Source organism: Corapipo altera, unplaced genomic scaffold (assembly GCF_003945725.1).
Source record: "Corapipo altera isolate COAL_440 unplaced genomic scaffold, ASM394572v1 97, whole genome shotgun sequence".
NCBI classification, from domain to species: Eukaryota; Metazoa; Chordata; class Aves; order Passeriformes; family Pipridae; genus Corapipo; species Corapipo altera.
The window spans coordinates 142,520-166,034 of NW_020884998.1; the positions used below are offsets into that span (position 1 = coordinate 142,520).

At 41.6% G+C, this 23,515-nt stretch overlaps 1 protein-coding gene across 1 annotated transcript in view; it reads right to left on the reverse strand.

Annotated features, from left to right (window-relative positions):
• SLC22A23 (solute carrier family 22 member 23) overlaps positions 1 to 23,515 on the reverse strand; it is a 107,432-nt gene that overhangs the window by 68,288 nt on the left and 15,629 nt on the right. Inside the window, 2 exon segments of the mRNA XM_027666771.1 lie at positions 16,188 to 16,342; positions 21,585 to 21,688. Of these exon segments, the coding sequence (XP_027522572.1) occupies positions 16,188 to 16,342; positions 21,585 to 21,688 (259 nt within the window).

A 23,515-nucleotide genomic window follows, 5' to 3' on the forward strand; every position in this document is an offset into this window, starting at 1 on the left:
AAAACCAATTGCTTGTTTAATGGGGCAGAAAGATGAAATCAATTTCAATATGCATCTCTAAAGTGTCCCTCTTATGGAAAAGTGATGCCTGAGGGAGTGAGAGACACATACATTTCCCTCTGATTGTGGCAGTTTCACTTCCAATTTGCTATCCCTACAGGTACCGAATTTTAAAACTGTGTGAAGAAAGAAGTCGTAGCTGCATGCAAACCATCTCTCCTTGGTTCACAGCATTCTCGAGACACAGACAGAACTTCTCCCTGGCCTCCAGGGAGGTGACAGCCATATACCCAAATGAGATTAGTTAACACTGACTCATCAGGTGTTTCATTAAGGAGTTGTGTCAAGGAAGAAACCAAATGCAGTGAGCAATGCTAGCACAAGCTGCTGCACCCTCGGGAAAAGTGGTGACTTCTGCAGTGGAGGACATTTCAGGGACAGATCACACTGGTGTGGCTGGGAAAGTCAGCCTAGGTCTGCCTCCAAACAAGTAAAAGCCATTAAGTCACACTACCAGGAAATCAGAATCAACAGTAAGGCGCGTGCGTGTGCACACACACACACACACACACATCCACACACACATCACGTGCTTTTTTGTTCAGGTGAGGAGCACTGAAACCCGATCAAAAGGGATTTGCTGACTGCATTGCATCCCATAATCTTTTTCGATACCTACACTTAAAGGCAACAGCACCCTTTGGAACTTAAGCCCTTCTTTCTCTTCTCTTTTAAACACTAAAAGTTCCCTAAGCTAAGAAATAACTCCAATTTACTTTCCAACTTGGGAATTAAAAAACTGCATTAACAGAGAATTTAGGGTTTTTTATTTTGCTGTTGCATTTTTTATTATGATTTTATGACAAAGCCTGCACACATGCAATTTATGTGATCCTTTGCTAACATAAAAAACCAGAAAACGAAAAATTATGCTACTTTAGGAAAGTATAAGACAGATCACAGCCTGGACCAGTGGTGAAAATACCACCTCCACAACCCACCCACAACCTCCTGGTGCTTTCCAGTCACATTTCATTAGTCTGTGGCTAACATACAAAGAAATATTCCTGCGTCACACAGGTGCACATGCACAGGTCTGTGTACCCACTGCCCAGGCACAGCACAGCACATAGCTTTACACACAATTTTGGTGTGCCAGCCCATTTTTTGCAGTTATTTTGAAAGGAAACATTCCCAAAGGCTTGCTCCCTCTCTGTCCCTCACCACAGCACCACCAGCAGTGTCAGGGTGCTTAGTCCTGCTAGAAGCTGGGCAATGCAAGTGGACAGGGGACAGTTTACCCAGGCGTTAATGCTCATCCTACAGCCCTCTGTCTTTTCAGTCAAAGGCTCCAGGCCCACAGAGAAAATAAGTGGTGCCATGCCACAGTAAGGAATTTCTGTTGCTTAAGACAAGCTTAAGAGATCATGCATACACAAAAGTCTCCTCTCGTGTCACATGACATGCATTAACATTGCAAAAAGAACCAAGCACTCAAGCATACCAGAATTAAAAAGCCTGTGTTATCTCTTTGTCAACTGACCACCTGATCTCACGCCATTTTTATCATCACAGGCATAACTAAGTTTGCATTGTGCTTCTTCACCACATTATATTTGGGAGATAAGGTCCCTAGAAAGATTAAATGTTTCCAAATCCTGCAAAAAGTATACAAAAGAATTGAAGAAAAAGCCCAAGTCAGCACTTGGGAATTTGTTTTAGTAAATTCCAGCAGCATGCAGGACAGCAGAAGCGGGGTAGCCCTGCATCTCTCAACTTGGACTTCACAGCTCACAGGCTTTCCAGGAGCTTCCAAAGAAAAGCTCTGACTTCCCATGCAGAGGCTTTGGACTACCACCCTCAGTTATCCCAGATGGAATGAATGAATGAAAGAATACTCATGGGGCTATGAGGTGCAACATGCTGCACACAAGTATCACCAAATCACAGAAAATGCTGAGTTGGAAGGATCCCACAAGAATCATCGAGTCCAGGTGTTAGCCCTGCACAGGACCATTCCCCAGAGTCACATCATGTGCCTGTTTCAGGTCATTTTGGATTACAGTGTTTTCTGTAAGCCGGTCTCTGGTCACTAAGAACTTGAGGCAGAGGAAGGGATATGAAGGCACTGCATGGGAGACTATGCCAACAATAGATTATATATGCCGTCTGTGTGGGATGGGGAGGTTTTATCCCATGGGAAATTTTAATATTTTGACATCTACTTTCACCTCAGTCTGTCTTCGTTGCTTAAGGGTTCCCATGATACAACAGACTAGTTTGCAGTGAAAGAATCTGCAGTGAAAATACGTGATCCAGGAATCAAGGCATGAGAAAAAACACACATATAGCATTTGAAAGTACCACATTATCTCCAGAGACCACAGATATTAAATTTGACCCAGAACAAAGCATTCACAGTTTCTCCAGCACAGGAAGATGTCAAAGAAGTCAAACATTTTCTGTAGAAAGTTCTATCTCACGGTATAGTTTTAAAAGAAGAAATGTATATATGTACTTATTTTTTAGGCAATCCTCCCCTCCTTTAAGACACATCCCCCCATATGGCATACTTTCCACTTAGTGCTTCATCAGTCTGCTGCTAATATTTCAGAATTCCAAAGGAAAAAAGACCATGACTTGCCATTAAAAACAGTTGAGTGAAAGAGTCTTTTCCCTTCCCTAACCTTTCCATGGGAGGGTGGCCAGCTCAGCTGGCATCCATACACACGCTATTCCTCACCCATCTTTTTTTAAACTTCCTTTAGTGGGGTCCAAAGACTGTAGCCATATCAGACCAAAGTCGTGTCCCTCTGTTAGAAAACTTTATACTTCAAGAATTCAGTTTTCATCAGAGAACGATGCTCAGATTTTTTCCCTTTTGATTTTCCACCATCTGAAGCATACACTGAAGTACACAGGAAACTCATCTACATAGAGTTCATCCTGAAGGCACACAGACATTGTGGTATGAGAAGGAAAGAGCACATTACTGATTATGTTTCTCTTATCTGCACCACTTCCACTGCTGTTGCAAGAACACAGTAATCCTAAAGAGGATCTGTTATAAAAAAGAGCAGAGGAACTGACAGTGTAATATTTCAAGAGGTACTTTTGATTTATTTCATTTAAGCCACAACACCTTGCATGGTTGATTTTGTGTGCAATTACAAAACCAGCTAAACTGGCAAAATTTGGGAGGTGGTAACGTGGCAGAAAATTCTGACACTGGCAGTGCTTTGAGGGCTGTGATGTGTCACCACACCTTTGCTCTGTTTTCAGATTTAGTTTCAAGAGATAGTGCTGGTCAGGATGCAGTTTGTCACCCCATCACAAAAGTCCACCTTCCTGCATTCTCACCTCCCCTGACATTTACCTTTGGCATTTGCATCTGTTTGCTCTCTAATTGGATATTTCAACAAAAGAGCAGAAAATTGGCTCAGCAAAGTGAGTTTTTGTTTATTTGTTGGCTGGATTAAGTTGCTGAACACAGCAAATGTCAAAGTCAGTAGAGAGAAAGCGGCTACCAAGAGGGATGTGGGTGAGCAGGGTGGCTCTTTCTGACATCAGGAGCTGATGGGAGATTCCCCCGGGGTTCACCTGGGGAGTTAGGGTGCAATCACAAGAGTGCAAATCCAGTTCTCCTATATGGTGATCGCAGTAACAGGAACACTATATCCAATAATTCCTGAACATCAGCCTCTTACTGGGATCACAGTTGCAGTACAGTCCCCATGCAGTAACACTTCTCCTTGGAGTCCTCCAGGGAAACACCAGTACTCTGAGGACCACGCTAGTAGATAGGCAGCAGTTCTGCTGTCCCCTAGACCCACACCACACTGACAGCATCCCTCTCAAAATGTACCTGTGCTGGGGCAGGATCAGACAGTTTCATAGGTAACCACGTTGCTGCCAGCCTCTCCAGGTACAGACAATGTGGGATGGCTTTGCCAACCATATCCTATTCCTGTCCTAATCCACAAATTTGCAGAACAAACAGAAAATTGAAGTTTTGACAATTTGTATGTCTAGGTTCCTCAAATATGTAATAATTTTATACTTAGCTTTTAAGTGAAATTAAACCTAAAGCATTTTACATTGAATGCCCATCTTGAAATTTTCTCAAAGTTTACATTTCAAAAGTACCATTTCATACCAATTACAAGTCGTACAAGTATAACTGTCATGCAGTATTAAAAAAAAAGACAACTTAAAGATTATTCGCTTTGGCATTAGCCTTCTTGCAGTAGTAACTTAAATTTAAGTCACTAAAATCCTATTTGAAATTAGAATTGAGCGTAACATTTTGCAGATCAGTATTCCAATTCAGAATCATCAGGTAAAATTTGTTTTCACATAAATCTTAATGAATACATTATAGTAAGTGTTGTAGTGTACCTTTCTCATAGATGTCTTCTCCAAAGAATAAGCACTATTCTGTTCCAGTGTTGAGAAAGCAAAACTCACTCTTTTCAGTACTACCATTTATAACAAAACAAACAGGACATAGCTGAAGCCTAAACACATAAATCCAGAAATTTCCCTTTGTATTTTCTATTTTACCCGGTGTATTTTAAAACAGAAATGGATACGCTGTAGTCAGACGTTCTCAAGCAGTCACCTAAATAGCAATCAAAAATTAATTCAGCAAGCAGAAAAAATAAAAAAGCAAAAGAGAACAACAACAATCCACCCCCCAAACAAAACAAACAAATAAACCCCCAAAAACAAACATTGTGACAATCCCAAAGACTTCGCAAATGCTCTGAGCAAGAGACCAAGCTCATATGATCTGGTCAAACAATTCAGTGCAGAGAGCATCTTTCAGCATCTTTATCCTGGACACAAACATCATCATGTGTGCCCCTCAGTTCAAGACCTAACCTTTTTTTATCCCAAAAGCAAAAAATAAAATTTAGTCTTGTTGAAGGGTAAAATTTACTGAGTAAAACTGATGGGACAGCGAGAAAATTACCTTTTCAAAGCTATTGTGTCTTTCCAATACTGAAATATCAGATTGATGGTCTGTATTTCTGCTGCTCAAGGTTAGCACTGCCAAGTTCATGATCACAATGTTTTACTCTGAATCACAGATTATTTGTTGTTTTTGGTGGACTGGAAGGTTCTATTTATTCACTAATTTGGATGTTGCCAAGAAAAGCCAGCCAGAAAAGGGGAAATCTCATAACCAGGACCTTATCATATTTGGTTCTCCAACTAAGCTTTAGAAGTTTTAAATAAATCCAAAGCCAGTATTCTCACTCTCAAAGCTTAAATAAGTTAAAGCCATACAGACCTCTGTAAATTATTTTTAAGAATCGTTTTTCTCTGCTGCCAGTTTATCCATTCTTCTCAAAGTCTAGTTAGTCAGCGCCTGGAAGAAGTGGAAGGGCTTCCATCTGTTACTACTTCAAAGACAGCTATCCTGACAGGAAATGTCAACCTGTCCAAGACATATGTTTCTAAACATATTAGACCTGCTGTCTCTGCCAAGATGCAATTAAACACTATCTAATCTTTAAAAAGCCTGCAAGAAATAAGTTTTAAATCCCAAACTGAAGGATGACCTGCACTGAATAAAGTCAAGCTTCATGGTGACTTTTAACAGCCTAATCTGTTTACACTAAGAGAATTTCCTGACCTAAGGTTCCTGCAGTAAGCCTGCAAGAATTGATTCATCTGCACTACAAGCAAGCCACAAGGGCTCTTAAACTGCTTTTACAGCAGGGCATTATGGCAAAGCAAGTTTATTTCATGGCCCTAGCAGTCTCTCCTTGACTCCAGAGGCACCCACTCCTTCTCTCCTCCTTTGTCTGCCCATGCTTATTCAATCCGGAGGTGAGCTTTTGTGGGGAGAAAGACCAGGGGAAAACTGACTTAAAACCAAATGAAACAATAAACAGGTTTCTGCTTGTTTACACCCTTGAATCACTGTAGGGTCCGCAGTAGGTGGGAGCACCAGTCAGGGCAGGATGGGCACACCCAGAACAGGAGAGCCAGGTCAGCTTAGGCTGTCCCTGAGTTGCTGTGAGATTCTCCCGCAGGGTAAAAGCTCCAGCCAGTTCCTGCACTGTCATTTTGAGATTTTGACTACTCCCAGCAATCAGGGCAGAAAAGATCAGACGCATAAATAAAAGACCCTCTCCTGCTTGGACAGGCAGGTGGGTTATTTCTCCCAGAAGTCCACTCCTGTGAGGTATTTCACCTGACTGTGCTGCCATGGGCAGAGCCACACTGCAGCTGTTGGCCTGCAGACAAGCAGCACTGGGCAAGCAGGACATGCCTCAGTGGCCTGAAGAAGGGTCAGAGATTATAGGCAAATAAATGTTTCCTAATCAGAACAGAAATCAACCCCAAAGCTATCCTGGCAGAAAAACGCACTAGTATGTACAGTGCAAGTCCCACTAGGCACTTAAAAAAATCCCAGCCAGGATCCCAGCAAAAGACAGCACTGAGACAGCAGTACTATTCATACTAATACATGCTAGCGTGACATGCTGCCAGCTTTGTCTGGCCATCTTTTTGTTTCCAAAATAACTAGGACATGAAATCTTTAATTGCTGCTATTATTCTTCATTGGATAGAAGCAGATTTCTTATTTTAGAAAAGTAACTGTCACACTGTCTCCTATCAGCAGTATGAGAGAAGAGGCAGCTGTGGTACATACTGTATATTCTATTTTCTTTCTTCTCCCTCTTTGGGTCACGCACTGGCTATTCTTTTCCTCTGTTTGGCACATGTTACTGACCCTAGACCCACACAGAACACTTACTCTAAGGAAAAGATCACCATTAAAGAAAAGGTCAGGAAAGGAGGAAAGGCACCTGCACAAATACTTTTTTATTAAAATGCAACACTCAGTCAAAAAGGATGAAGTTTTCTCCTTAAAAAGTCAAATCCATCAGGTTAAAGGTTTACAAGACGCAGATGGAATTTTGCGTATTTTCTTCCAGATTTAGCACAGACATTAACAAAAAAAATAAGCAGAATGGGACAACACTTTAGGCTGATTCACAAATCTAAACTAGCACATGGCATCTGAAAAGACTCATATGGGTAGAGTCAAGGTTGATATAATCAAAGCTTCTCCTGCCCAAGTTCCAAAGCACTGGAGTGCAGTAATTGAGTTTCTCTGTTGTAAAGATACAAGAGAAGCCATTTTTTCCAACAGATGACTAACGCTGACAGCTTTATTTATTTATTTAACTTTCAAAGCAGAGTCACTTTTAATGGATCTATAATTCAAAATCTCTTTAATTAATTTTCCTCAAGCTTCCTAGAAATACAGATTTGGCTTTCTGCATTGAAAAACAAGTCAGTCAAGCTCTAAGCAGAAAAAAAACCAACAACAAAAAACCCCCAAACATTTTAAAGTCAAAGCTATAAATGAAACAAAAATGGGATTTTATTAGGAACGCTGGTTGCAATTTCACCACATAAGCTACTTCCAGCATTATACAATCTTTTAAAGTTGCTCTTATTTTTCCTTCCTGCCTTCTATCCATTTTTACTTGCTATAATAAAAAACATTCTTCCCTTATATTGCTTTTTGCCTCACCACATTATTGATTCTGCTTCCTGCATGTTTTTTGTTACTTTTTTCTGACTCCGTAAACTGAGTGCTCTATATCCAGAAGACAGCTATGGTGCCTACCAGGACAGGACCAAAATCTGAGAGGTAGGAACAGTGGAACTGGAAAAGGTCCCTGAAGAGCTGACAGACTGACACTTTGTTCCTTCTGGACAGCAGTTTCACATCAAGCAGAAAACTCTAGGGATTTGTTTATTTAATTATTTTGGACAACAATCCCTGGTGCTTAAATATCTATTGAACTCAATGTTGCACAGAGAGAATGCCCTGCTTGTTTCTCTAAGGAATTAATCTCAAGTGTTTGGATAACAGATAGTACATAAAGTAACCTATTTATGTCTTAGTACCAGGGCACACAGGTCTTCCCGTCTGCATTTTTAACAAAATCATCAATTATAGTGTACAGCACTCCAGCAGAACTTGCCCTCTTCCACTGAACCAAGGCACTTCTTACGTCCTTGAGCCGAGGCATGCGCAAACACTATGCTCCACTGCTGCTTCTGCCAGAGAGATTATTCCCCTCAGAGAACAAACAACAGCAGAATGAAATGTATGTCCTTAACCTATTATATTGAATACGTGAGGTAAGCCACTGATGGAGACGTATTTGCACTTAAATGCCTGACTGCATGGGAGAGGACTGAGGCAACACTTTACAAGACAATAGTTTGCTGTCCAAGAGGGTTGGCTTTGCCATGGGACTAGGACAGAAAGCTGGGAGGAGAAGCCACAAGAATTGTTAGCCTGTCCTGAACTCCTCCAAACACAAAGCAGTTAGAGAGAAATGCTGGGACATCCAGGACCTGGGGAAATCAGCCAGAGAGGTACAGGAACACGCATCCAGAATTTCTGATGCAAGTACTGAACCATGCTTCCTGCCACAGTTCAGCACAGACTCTCTTCATCAACAGACATACTTCCAAGCCACTGAACCTTCTTCAAACACTCTTTCTCTCTAAGATATCAAGTCTAAATTCAAGATTATCTACAGTTGAAAGACTCCTTACTGAATGTATGTACTAAAGCAGACACACAACTCACATATGCAAAACTGGAGTAGTGATTGAGAAGATTTGCATATCATTCATTAGACTTCAGTAAACTGATTTCTTCTCTCACAACTCATACCATAACCAGAATTCAAAGAATGTGAATAAACAAGTTTCCAAGATACTAGCAAGCACTTAGGTCTCAACTTATCTGTAAAAACTACGTAAGTGTATGAACAAGTCATTTAAGAAGGGACCAGATGTTCTCAAAAGACAAAAACATAGCTCATACTTCTAGGTCCACCAGTAATTGCAGCATATGACCTACAAACAAATTCATTCACAATGCAACATCAAGCAGTTTTTTTTTAAAAAGAGAAAAATGAGTGATATGAGCACACTCTATAGACTGACAACAGATGAAACAAAGAATTAAAACAGAAGTGAACTTTTTATTGTATCTGACTAAATAATATGCTCTTGTGGAATTACTGCAACAAGCACTGCCTGCACATTTCATGCTTTGAGTGAAATTTAATTAACTTGAACTAGTAAAAATCCCACAGGGTTATGTTATTTGTAAGTGAGAAAATACGAGTCATGTTTGCGTGACCGGGGGTGGAAATTTGGCTAGCCTTGTTAAACTATAGCTCCTCTTGAAAGACACATAAATATTTATGTGAATTTGTGTGCTGACATTTGTTGCCGGACTTGAATATTCAAAGTCACTACAGATAACTTCTAAATGTACCTTCCTCATACCCATGGCTTTTCCTCTATGCACATCCTGTTGCCACAACTTGGCTTACGTTTTCCTGAAGAGCTAACCTGTAGGGAGAGGCAGGAAAGGGAAGTAAAGCACTATTCATTCCTAGGTGATTTATGAACCTGTGTGTGCTTCCTTTTGCAGCAGAAAGTTGACACATGCACACAAGAAAAATGTGCATATGCCTGTGCTCTCGCTGGAAGAAGCATCTGAGGAAAAAAAAAATCCAACCCTTTATGCTGTCTGTCTTAAGGGCAACTCTCGAGAATGTTGCTGCCCATCTCATTTCCAACACTATCCCATCCTGTTTTCAAGTTCTGCCGAGTGCAGGGACACAGACAAGGAACAGGGTAGCTAAAACTCAGTAAGGCAACATTCATAGCATAATATGCTTTATATGTACTACTTCTCTGTGATGCTCTCTGTAACAAATTCAGTTTCCTGCTAGGAAAAAAGTAAAGAGAAAAGCTCCTCTTCATTTCCTTTCAAAAGCAGTGAGCTTTCAGCCATGCATTAGGGATGAGCAGACCTATGACTCTATTCGACATTGCTCAGATTAAAAAAAAAGCCAAAAGAAATAAATAAAAAAAAAAAATCCATAAAAATGTAATTACAATCCTGAACAGATACAGTTACAAGTATTTGCACGACAGAAGGTAAGATTTGGTATACTGAGCATACCCAAACTGCTGGAGCTGGTCTGGAACAATTAAAAGACAGACAGTTTAAATGATAAAAATGCAAGCTGTGTTCTGAACTGGGGAAATTGCAAGTGTACTCTAATCTCATTTGATTGTCATCATCACAAGTGTAACAACTGCAGTGTTCCATCTTAATTGCATTCCCAATTGACCAGTCATATAAAAAGTACCTCAAATAAAATTATTTCCTTGGGCTTTTTGTCACATTGACAACACATATGATTTTCAGAAACTGAAATGGAAAAACTGATTAAAATTAGATTCTGTTGCAATTCCTGCATTAACCAAACATCTAACCTGCCAAGGAGCTTTAGAAAGATATTCCTTTTTCTCTCCTTTAAGACTTTGTGTAAATTAACTTCAAATCGGCTGCCTAAAATGGAACAGTTTTTCCAGGATTCAGGACAATGCTTCAAAGGCATCTCTGCTCCAGAATACAGTTTGTAGGGTTAAAGTTAGGATGAGAGTCCACACCCTAATGGCAGACACTGTGTCCCTTGAAGAGCCTATGCCCACTCTGCCCATGAGAAAAAGAGAAGGAACTTCAGGGGAAGTACTGAGGTGAAAGAGGCAAACAGATTATGAGTTGTAATTTGATTGTAGTGAGGAAAGTAGTGTAGATCAAGGAAGATTTATACTTAAAAGGAGAGTACTGTAATTCCAATAACCTTTTCCACTCTTCCATAAATTGAGCCCCCAGGCATTTGATAAAAGGTACGCCTAGCGCTTTTTTAGAGCAGCTGGAGAGCTCCCACTGCATACTATTTTTTTAACAGTTCTCGCACAAAGCTATCCAAAATGTAGCAGTACTGTTTCCAGAAACTCGCATCCTATCTCAATGTTGGAACAGTATGTGGCTGCTCTTTAAACAAAGTGGTTCTGTATCATTTCATAAGTAATTGTCACTTTAAGGTGAGCCAGTTAAGATTTTTCGTTCAGTGGACCCCTCTGTGATCACTCCTACCAGATCTGCATCAAGTGACTCAGAGAAGGGAAGGCTGGTTACATAAACAGAAGGTAGGTGGTTTAAAAACCTTGATCTTATCAGACCTGTCAGTGGAGAGAACTGACATTACTGCAGAGCTAACTCACATGTCAATGCACTGGAAAAGAGTCAGATGTTTTCCACATCCTCCGATTTAGGAATGCTTTGCAGAGTTATTTATTGAGCCAGTTCAGATTACACAGAATAGCTTCAGAGCCTGTGGTTTCCAGTGCTTCACCTGCCTTGCCTTGCCTTGGCCGTGCTTGTTACTGAAGAGTCAGGAGAGGAAAACTAAGAAGAAAATCACTTGTAAACTTGGAATGCTTCAGGATCTCAGAGCCTATATAACTTACAGGAGTAACAGGTTAGACTGACCTAGCTATAAATGAGAAAGATACATCACAGCTGGACATCTTAACCAGCCTTGCCAAGCTTCTCCAGGCTTTTGAAACACCTATGATTTTCAACAGTGTTTCTATCTTTTTTTCTCCCAACAGTGAAAGAGAAGCAACATGCTCACTCATTCTGCTACTGTGCATCTGAGAGACACCCCTGCTTCCTCGCTCCAACCTGAGATGTCGTCTCCTTTCCAGCAAAGCTATTTCCAGAGCTTATTTACTGGTTCATTCAAGTCTAGACATTCTAATTTTGCAGCATAATCTGTAGCTCAGTCACCCATGAAACTGCTGAACAGCCTGCAATTGTGTGCAAATCCACATCATGGCTGAGCTCAGGTACAGTCATTAGTGATAGCACATAGCACTTTAATGGGAGGCTCTTTAAACCTGTCAGTAGCATTTGCCAGAAAAATGTATCTCTTCCTCTCCTCTCCCTTAAATAGTTTAATTAATACCATCATCCTAGCTTCAACTCCAGAAAGTGACAAAAGCAGGGACACTGGCAAGGAAACAGACATAGCACAGGATGTGAACAGCTCTAGGGAAACTCTTGCTTCCCTTCACTCATTTAAAGGCCCTGCCCGGTGTGAGCCCACATTCCAGCTCTATCCCCCAGGCTTAGGCAGCACAAGAGACACTGTGCCCAGCAGATCTCCCAAAGGAAGCAGGGACAAGATCAGAGGGCACATACCACTTACAAAAGCACATTTGGTCTTCTCCAGAGGGAAGAAGAGTGTCTTGCCTGGCAGAGGGCTCAGGAAGACATTGGGTCCAGCCTGACTTGGGCAGCGGCATGTGAAAGGAGAGGGCGTGAATGGAACAGGGAGGGAGGAACTCCTGCCCTCAGCCATGAGACCTCTTGCATCAGTTCACGCCAGCGAGCCCTAAGGAAGGGATCTGTGCTGAGTCAGCTGCAGTATATGCCCCTCTCCACAAGGATTCAGGAAAAGGCTGCCCTGCTGTCAGGGCCGCTCACTGAGAGAGTGGAACTAAAGTGATCCAGAAGCAACACCCTCCCCACCCTCAAGATTATCAGATTTGCTTTCTCCGGTGACTTCCACATTTCCCTAGTGTACTTTGTCCCACGAGTTGCAACCAGTAAGTAGAGCTATTTGCAGTAAGTGGCACGACTCACCTGCTACAGGAGTCCAGCAGACACCAGCAGAGGCATTACTCAGGTATGTGCCCCTGCTTAGGGCTCCCTCACCTCTTCCCCTCCTTCTCAGCCTGTCCAAAGGAAAACTCCTCTCAGGATCGGCTTAGGGCTTTCCACCCCAATGGCTAAACTCAAACTCCTCTTCTTCAGCTCAGCAGCAGGTTATGGTGCTGTGCATCCAGCTGTGCTGAGCTAGCAGGTACAGAATGCCCATCCTTCCTCTCTGGATGTGCATGCGGCAACAAACACCAGAACAAAAGGCACCCTCAGGCTGCCCCCTCCAGCCCCCCAGTCTACACTCTTTTCTACATTTCAGTGCTGGGCAGGCCATACATCCCCTTCTAACCACTGTGGCTAGTGCTCCTTAGCACCCCTTCAGCACTTCTCTCTCCAGGAGATTTTGCTGCTGGTCCCAGCACACTCCCCCAACGAGGGGTGGCCCATTTCTGCAGAAATCTGCTCAGCAAATATTGCAGGGACCTCACCGGCGTATCACAACAAGCAGGTTGTGCATTAGATGACTCCGTGCATTAGATGACTGCTCAGTGTGGTATATTGGGAACTACTTTATCCTCCAGGAGCAAAGCTTTTTTGGGAACTTGTTGGTGCCTCACCACACAAGATGTGTGCCAGCTGATGAGGAGCACGGGAACCCACTGAAGATTGGTATCAGGCAGGAAACTACTTCCGGAAGACAGAAGCTCCTTATGTTCCACATCAGCATGAAACAAAAGCCTTTCAAAGCTGTGTGTGGTTGTTCAGTGGAAAAGGATTTGCTGCCTTTCATTTTCCTAGATGATGCAAGGGTCCACAGCACCCAGGAGGAGAAAGCCCAAGGTTTATTGCTCCTCTGCTTCCCTCCTTCACACCAAGCATGATCAACTGCTCAAAGCTTGTCTCTTGATGCAGCTTCACTAGAAATTTCACCTGAAACACCTTTTCTAACAAAACTGCAGCAGCTGCAGGAAAACTTTTCAGTTTAATAAATCAACATCCAGAAGTACTTTCTTTATACAAGCTCTGAGCAGCTCCAGGCAAGAGGCTGTACTTGGAGGCCACAAGAATTGAGCTCACCACAACATTGAGGAAAGCCTGCAGAGGAGAACAGGCAGCTTGGGCTCAGTGCTGTGTCTCCACAGAAGGTAGGACTCATTCCCGGGCTCACTTAGCACCTTTGGGCAGACAGGTAGGAAAACAGTACTAGGCTATAAAGAGGAGTGTGGTTTGAATAGTGAAGGCAACTCAACCTTGGCAGCCCTGTGTTTTAAATAAGACAGCACTTTGGTGCTCTTCCCACTCCCAAAGCATTCAGAACTGTTATTTACAATTTCCCTTAGGCAGGCCATAAATCCGAGATCAACTAGCAAGCTCAACATAGCGTAAAAGGATCCCAGTGGCACACTAATTACCTTTGCAGGCTATGTAAGCCTATACAGTTTGCTTCTGCACAGTAGCTTTGGAAACTTTGGCTAACGACTGTGACTAGCAGACCAAACTTTCCACTTTCTATTGTTCTGTTCAGGGCAGCCAGCCGGGAATTCAGGGGCAACAAACCTCCAGGGGAAGAAATCAAGGCCATTAAGGGAAAGGGAAGAAGGGCTATGAATCATAAGATTACTCCACACAGCAGTGCAATGGCATGCTATGGCCTCCAGCAGAAATGAAAAGATAGTAAATCTAGATTGATAGGAAGCCTTATAGATTACAAGGGCTAAAACCAAAACCACCACCAAACAAAAAAAACTATTACTCCCATTCTCTTATGACTTTAGGGATTACTTTTCTTCCACTACTCTACACAGAGGTGACAACCTTTTTTTTTTTGTTTTGTTTAAATGAAAGTTTTTAATACAGTAAAAAACCCACTCCCCTCATCTCCTGAGACAGAAGGCCAGAGGACTTATCAGAGGTGCAGGTGCTGCATCTTTCACATTTTCTCACTTCCATGGAAATGAGCTGATGTTCAGCCTGCAGCTGATTTCACACAGATCTCTCCTAACACCTACTAGCTCTATTTATGTGTTATCTATGCAAACAGCAGTGGTTATAGCAAACACCTGAATTACAGGGGAAGTAGGGACAAAATATCAGACTCAAATCATTACTCTGGACCAAGAAGAGAATGAAGTAACCAGAATATGCCATTTTCTGAATGAAAGCCTTGGCTGGCAAGCTATTGTCTGGTTTAAGGCAACACAAACACTCTTTCACTCCAATCATAAAAAGGTCTGTAATGAAACATTTACTTAGTTGGCATTTCTGCATGAAAATCTTCAGTTGCAATGACTCTCTTAAAAGTTAAAAAACATCCACCAACCAAGAAAATCTAACATGTTGCATTGGGCTGTGAAAAATTCCAACAAGCCTGTTATCCAGCTGAATGTTATACTGGCAATGGCTGAAGCCCCCTCTCATGAGAACCACAGATTAAATTACTTCCCAAAAAAACTATAATGTCTTCAGTGGTAGTTTTGGGGTCTGGTGAAAAATTCTTACTAGAGATTACATAAGCAAAGGCAAGAAGAAGGAAAAAAACCCACGTATCTTGGATTCCATATCAGGTATAACAAAGTAGTGCAATACAGAACAAACTCCTGTCTCCTGCAGTCAGGCCCTTTCCCCTTGGTGCAGACCAAAACCAAAACAAAAACTGGGGAACTTAATACTACAAAATACTCCATACAAAGTAACAATATTGTGCTAAATCTTGATGGGTTAGATGCCATGTACAATAGGAAGTTAATAAAAGTTTATGAAGATCTGTATAGCAACTTCCAGGATATAATTAGATAATACTTTTACAGAGCCATAATAAAGAGGAGGAAATTTTGTGTTTTCCTCAGTTGGTGTTAATTACAGATAGCCAAGGAAGCAGAAGATGATCTCTGGAACATATCCAAGGGACACAGATTAGGCTGATGGCATGTATGTACTCTCCATGCATGTACTCTCCAAAGGCAAGTCCTCCCAAAGGGGTTTTCAAATGTTTTGGCTACAAGTTTACTAGTCACCTCACATATAAGCACGTAGATATTTCTTACAAGCTTTCCCTCAAGTTTCTCTCAGAGATTTCTTTTTTTTGCCCCTCATGAAACAGACAGAAACAACAACAAGAAGTTGATAAAAGGACTTCAGGCACTTCTCACATATTTTTGCTGTAACTTTACAATCCTGAGGCAGGGACACAGGATATCTTGCTCCAAATAACAGAGGAAATTCTGAAAATGTGCCAGAGTACATACTGCTAGAGACAGCACAAGTGGCAAGTCTCCTACTGATCTCAATACAGCAAGGTGAAATCTACTCCCCTTACACATTATGGCTATGACACGAGTAACTTCTAGGTTTAAATAACAACAGCCAAACCCAAACCGTCTTATAACTCTTTTAAAATGAGCTCTGAGAGAGCTTCACAGAGTGCTCTGTAGCAACCTAAAGAAAAAGCTGCAAAATCCCTACCTCTTTACCAAAACTCAGGCTAAAGCTTTTTCAGTCCATATGATCCTGGTTTGATCTGTTTGAACAAAAGTGGGAAGCCAGAGAACAGCAAACCACTTACTGGATAAAGTTACATTTGTATGGGTGATGAAGGTATACTCACGCAGTGCATACAGGGAGAGGACTATTCCAGCCAGGCAAAATCCCTCAAAAAACCTGAGTGTGCTGAACATGGTCACATTCACTGAGAGTGCCACAGTCAGTCCAAATATCAAAATGAATATGACAGAGAAGAGCAGCACAGGCCGTCGACCAACCCTAAAAATAAGGAAGTACGGAGAAACAGTTAAAAGCCAGGAGGGACATAATGCTAGATCATTAAAACTGGTAAAGAAGGGAACAAGTCATACAATCCCTTCCAAATGTTGCCATCAATTTTTAATGCTTGTTTCAGTCTTTCAATTCTTTTTTTTTTGCTTACTAAACCTCAGATTTCTCTGCCAGCTTTGCATTGACAAGTTCATTTCAGACTGGATTAAGCAGAGACAGCACAAAACACAGCATTTTCAAAACACCAAAGATAAACAAGGAAACATCTAGGAACTACCACAAAGCCATAAATAAGTTCCTTGGAGATGAAAAGCAACTCCTCAGTTTTCTGTAGTAGCACGGGAGAGTATATGGTATTATATGCTATATGGTATAGTACATTATTAGCTGCAGGAGCCTCCTCTTCCCAACAGACATGTGCTTCTCAGCCTCATCTGCAAGAGCAGGTGGCTCAAAAAATCTACTTTTCTTGATCTCATTGTTGAGCATAAGCCTAACAAACATGGACCGAGCACAAAACAGGACTCATGTCACTTTGCTGAGCCTCAGAGAGCTGAAAGTAACACTCACAAGAAAACTGTGAGCTTCAAGTCCCTCCACTTGGTATCCCGACAGCAGCTGCAGAGACCCACAAAACCAGCCTGACTGGAAGGTGAGGAATAAACTACTCCAAAAATAATTTCAGGCAACAGGGGTACGAAGACTTGCAGCTCCCCTTTGCAGCTGCAACCTCTAATTGCATGTGTTGGTGCAGTGCTGATGAGGAGGAAGAATTATGCTGCCACTGAATGTGGGGGCAGTCGCTCCAGAGTTTAGCTCTTTTATGTTCCAGGAACATGAGATTTTTACATCTCTTACTCATATGCTTAGTGTTTATAATTTCCCCTTCTCCCCCTCTCTTCCTGTGCAAGGAGAACGATACGAAGCACCAGAGCACATGGTTATTTTTAAGCAAAAATTGGATCATTATGTGGAGGTTTCCAAATCTTTTTCAACTTGTCAACTCCCACAAGTTTTCCAGTGGAACTGAGGATCCCTTTTAGTCAGCTCCATATGCCATTTCCACAAAGAATACATGAACTTGCTTTTCGTAGGCAGCTTTCACAGACCCATTCAAAGCAGTCTGTCAGCTGCAAGCCAGCCATCAGGTTGAATGTCAGCACAATAAAGAGCATTTAAACCTCACAACTTAGTCCAGTTTCACATACTGTAGCATTTCTATTCAATTATTTCAGCAGATTGTTACCAGCAGTTATTAAACACATTATATATATGCATTCACAATTAGAACTTTGGGGGTTGCATTACTTAAAATGGACAAGATCTATAAAATAGGGAGAAAAGGGCTGAAAAGGAGACATTGGTATAATTTTTAACATTTTTGGGAACTGGAAGAGTGCACCAGTCATCATTCAGGCTTTTTCAAAGTCACACCTAAGAAGGTAATGTCATGGCTCCTTGCATGAAAACAGGTTTACTATAATTTTCAGCTGGAGCATCACCCGTGGGGCACCTCAAAGATTTAAATTGTTGGCATTAGCCATTCAAAATTTTTAAAAAAGAACAATGTTTTAAAACAGAACCAATGTGCAAACTGAAGAAAGCATGGTCAGAGCAGGCTGCTTTCCATCAGCATACAAGCCCAGCCCACCAGAAGATGAACTGGTGTTGAGCTGAGGTTGGGAACATAACATCACTGGATTGGTGATGTGGAATGCACTGGGGACATGCTGGACACGGGGGCAGTTACTGCTGTGTGTGCTTCAGATTTTATATTTACGGAACACAAAGCACTTGGGCAGGGAAGGGAAGTACCTCACATGAAACCCTGACTACAGACAAAAAGCCAATGAACTTTGCGTTATCAGCAATCTGCACAGACTTTTGCAGCCCCATTTTTGTTATGCCAAGCTGTAATTCATACCAATTAGTATTTGTGGAAGTGTTTTGCAGATGAAAGGCATTATGCAAACCCTCAGAATTAGGAACTTAATTCTCATCACAAGCCTGACCTGCCATTCCCTGATGTTGATTGAAAAAGACCTCATGCTTAGCATACTTCAGTTCCCTTCTTCCCCTCCTCCCATCCTCTGTACTTGAGGCTATCCATTATTAGGACACAGAATTTCTTCTACCATTATGCCAGTTATGCAAATGAATGGTTGCTGGTAATGAAAAAATCAGAAAATTGAAGGGCCTCCTGGGCCTGTGAAAGCCAACTGAGGCCAGGTAAGCCCTCTGGTAGGAGGCATGTCCTCACAAACACAAAACTAGTGTTCTTCACCACGGCATGCAGCACACTTCTGAAAAAACAAAGCCCCAGGGCAGCTATCAGCCATATATTTGGTGAACCAGCAGTGTTTTGACAGGATGGTGTCTTAGAGCATAAAAAAAGCCTTTTATATGCAGACAGAATTATCTAACAGTACATGGAAATGCTTGTGAGAAATTAAACCATACACAATTTCGCTGGTAAAACAGCCCCAGGATGCTATCTGCTGCCATCCAAACTGTTCCAGAGAGAGATTTCTGTATCACAGAAGTCTCAGCCTACACTGCATGCTATTATCTAGATCAAATGCTAAATGCTGCCTGCACAGGTAAATAACTAGGGATACAAGCAACCCCAGGCTTTTGAAGAATCTGCAACCCACACAGTGTGATAAGCAAATACATCAAAAAGATATTCCTAATGTCAGAGTTGCACCACAGGGGAAGAGTGAATGGTCTGAGGACAAGACCTCTTCTTCCCATGCTCCTACGCATGTACCTTGCTGTTGCAGCTGATCAAATTGCTCTTCCCATGACATTCTTCGCAGGCTCTCTCTTGGTTTTGGGACTTGAACTGACATAAAGGCTCCAAAAAGCATCAGAGCAAGTGCAAAACAGGGGCACTATAGGACAGTGAGAGGCACCGACCTACCGTCTTGATGCTACATGAACACCAAGCCCACCTGCTCCAGAATAAAGCCTTCCACACAAACCTCAGTCTGGAGCTGGCGAAATTGCCAGCAGCACTTTGCTTGTGGAACAAGTAACTTATTCAGGCGCTGGACACAGTCGGTCTTCACATATCTGAGCATGTTTACAGACTTTCCTCCTATAGATTTTCCACACAGAGCTATCCCAGCATGCACACCAACTGTATTTTGAACAGAGAGCACTCAGTTTACTTAGCAAATTGCCTTAATACACTCTATGCCTTTGCTTTGTACACCTTTAAAACCTTCTTTTAAAAAGGAAAAGCAAAACCCCTAGTGGTTAAAAAACCCCAAAGCATCTTCTAATTATCTACACTGGAGAGCAGCATATAAGTGAAATGAGAACAGATTTTGAAATTTTGTAACACTTCTTATACATTACTCTGTTTAATCGCCTCTGCTCTTGCTTGGGACTGACATCCTTTTTTTACTTAATTTTCTCTTTCTACAGGCACAATCCATACAATTCCCTTTGTATCCATCTCTCCACACAACTCTCCACCTTTGCAGAAATTGAAGCTGTGATTAAACAGCAAAGTAAATTCCATCTAGGTGTTCTTTTACCAGTCCCCAAATGCTACTGCTAAATGACGAAAAGACTATCCAGCACAGGAGCCCTGCTGGGTTAGGTACATCAGCTGGCAACAGGCACTGAACAGGAGTATGAGGACTAGCTTTGGCAGCAGCAAACTGTGTCCATTCTGGTCACCCACAAAAGGGTCACTGTTCCCTCCAGCCACCAAATTACCCTTTTTCTCCTTTGCACCACAGCTGGAAGCCAGATTCTCGTAAACTCACTAGACATTTCTAGGTATTTTAAAATTAGGGTAATTTTATGCTGCATTAGCTCAGCTAAGCAGCTCGCAGAGGGGTCCAACAAACGCATGTGGCAGCGCAAAGTACACGCTGGGGACAGAAATGGATGGAAGCACAGAATGCTCCTCTTGGTAGCAGAGAGCTATTAAACCTGCTTACTGCAATTCTCTCTCAAAGCCAGTGCCTCAGGCAACAAGTTGTTCACTTATTTGTGGCTTATTTGTCAATTATAGCACCACTTTCCTAACTTGGTAATAAGTCTGCTTTCTCCACACTGATTCCTTTTTAGGAAAAACAAGCAAGATCCCTCATTCATTTCCCCTCTATACTTCCTATGAGCTTTTAGAGCCCCGTTTTACTGTGGTATTTTAATCAAATTCAACTGTATTTCATGCATGTTCCCTATTTCACTGAAAAGTCATGATTCCTTGCTTGCCCAAGAACTTTCAGCGACTATTCAAGAATTAAGATGCAATTTCACTAGGAATGCTTGATCCAAATTACTGCACAGCTGCAGGGGGCCTTTTCTCTCCCAGCTGACTGGTGAGTTGCTGAGGCTTTATAAGATTTCCCTAATAGGCAACTCTTCTTCCTTTCCTGTTCTAGTTAATGGCAAAAGAGTTAACTTCGGGCCATTTAAAGCATCAACACTGGCAACTGTGCTAGAAGCCACTGAAATGACTGGGACAGCATCATAGAGCTATTGCTTCAGATGCTGCAAGTTTCTACTGAAATCACTTGAGTCATCCCTTTAATTTTTCTTTCCCCTCTTCTACACTACAAGACCATTTTCTAAAATAAAAGCTGAATCCTCAGCATAATTGGGGTATCCAATAACGCCTTTAACTATAGCAGTTTAAAGAACTGCAATCTACTCTTTTAAGTTTAATACCCCAATACTAGCACGACATTAGTCAGCAAATCCTTAACACTACATCAAAATGTTTGCTTAACAAGAACTTTAAAAGAAGAACAAGGGAAAGGTTTGCAAAAGACAGCCTTCAACTCACCAAAAGATACTGTGTAAGCACAAGGCTGACATTATATTAGTCACGTTTTCAGTGAAATCAATGCCGCTTCCAATTTCTTTTGGCCCTACTTCTTATTTAAGCAAAAGAAAACCCTAAACTAAAGGCTTCACTTGTATAATTAGAAAATACTCAATTCTGTACTAGCTTTACAGCTGTAATAAGTTGTGTCAGCAGGAAATAGCTAAGCCAAATAGAGAAGAGTCTGTTATTTACCTTGATATAAATTACTCAGGTTCAAACAATTAAAACAGTTTTAAACTGTTTGTCCATCATGGTTCTTTCAGAACCTGAGAAATCATTACGCAAAGGTTCTACTTTATATTCATGAAGAAGACAATCAAAACAATAGTTTATACTGTTACTTATTTGTAGTTACATTGCATTAAAGAATTTTTCACTTACCAGTCAGCTATGCATCCTGTTATTAAGTGGCCGAAAATTAATCCTACAAGCAGGGAAAATTTAGCAATGTGGACTTTCCAGGCAGAATCACAAACAAGATCCCACTGGAAGAAAAAAAGAGACAGATAAACTGAAATAAATTAGTTTCTCAGATGTGTTTTAACATAGTAATATCAGTACAGAGCTTCTTCCAAATGTCAGTCCTAACACAAGTGCAAGGAAACAGCAGAGGAAAGCTTTCCCCCTCAAGTCAAGCAAATTAAAGACTCATTTACTTCAGTGAGTTTTATCAGACCCTTAATTGTCACTTAAGTCTCCCCCTCTCCAGGTCACAGGAGTTTAGCCTAAGGGGATATCTCCATCTGACATTGGCAACACTGCTGCAGCTGAAGTATCTCACTGTCATTGCAGCCCCAGACACCCATTATCAGAGCCCCATGAAGCCCACCAGCAGTAAGCCTGACAGTTTAAGAGCAAGTGTTCCAGCTGATATCCTCAGAGCTGCTTGGAAATATAGGGAAAAACAGCTGCTTTGCCACAGACCCTGATGGCCATTAGCTTCAGATTCTCAGTGTCAGGATGCTTTTGTTTTCAGAAAAGCATCTTGATTTCCCCAGGTGGTGGAAGGGGGATGAAGACTAAACAAAGGCACAGCTTGTCAAGACAAGTCCTGGCATGGAGCCAGACAGGTCAGCTGGAGATCCCAGCACAGCCATGCAACTTCTTGGGACAGCAGCCCTCATGGTGACATTTCATACCTCAGAGACCAGACAGGTTCAGAACCTCCACAATAAAGCTTAATTAACCTTTCTATCCAAAGGAAGGGGAAATGAACCATTTCAGGTAATTTGTCATTAGGGTACTGCCTCATTCCCATGAGAAAGATAGGAAAAACAAGGTTTCTAGTGAGGCTTCCCTAAACTCCAAGACATTTTTCTTCTAGGCAGAGGAAACCAGAAGAACCAGACTGCATTCCTGGCTTTAGCCCAACAACTTCATTGCCTTCAGAGATGTAACTTAATCCCTCTTATGTGTAAAGTGTGGATACTTACTATTATACCCTTGAATAAATATAAGAAGATATGTTTGTTTGCGGTTTGTGAGGCGCTCAAATATTGATGGTAATGGGAGCCATACACATTTCATGACAAATAAGTACAGCTAACTTTGGAGAGTCAGATACTCTAGAATTGAAACTTTGCAGAATAAATGGCTGTTTGTGTGTAATATAATAGTAGCAGCCCTCCTGACACCAAGAACTGAAGTTTCATAGCCAAAAACACAAAGTAGAAGTACGCAATTTATTTTTAAAAGTTAGATGCAACTTCAAAAAGAGCTTCCCTCAAAACAGTTCAATTAGGTGCACTGCACATTTCCATGACGCACAGCCCTTCCACAAATAAGGCAAGACTCAGCCTTCTAGTTCAACATCAGAGATGTCCTCACTACAATATACCATGTCACCAAAAAGTACAACAATTTTGTGGCCAAAAGAAACGTGCCAGCTTTCAGGATCAGGCTTTTTGTTTAAGTTATATGTATTTTTGAGTTCTCCACTGCACTGATCTGTACAAGTTGGGACATACACATGTAATCTTCCACCCTACAGACTGAAGGCACTAAAGAACCATAAACAAGTAGTCTGAGCAAGGATTTTTTCCACCAAATAGCTATGAATTATTCGCAGCAAACAGCTCAGCAAGGCAGTGAGACCTGCTCTCCAAAAACCTTGACTTTCCAGGAGCCAGTGGAGGAAATGCAATTACTAATACTTGCAACTCTAGAACCAATCTCCAGCTAGCAAATAAAAATATCTGCCCAGACAAGCTGAAAACGAAACAAAATTCAAGATATATATCTGTGCTCCAGACAGGCTTTAAAATGCTCCTGCTTCATTTTCACAATCCAGAAGGTGTATATGCTACTTGAAA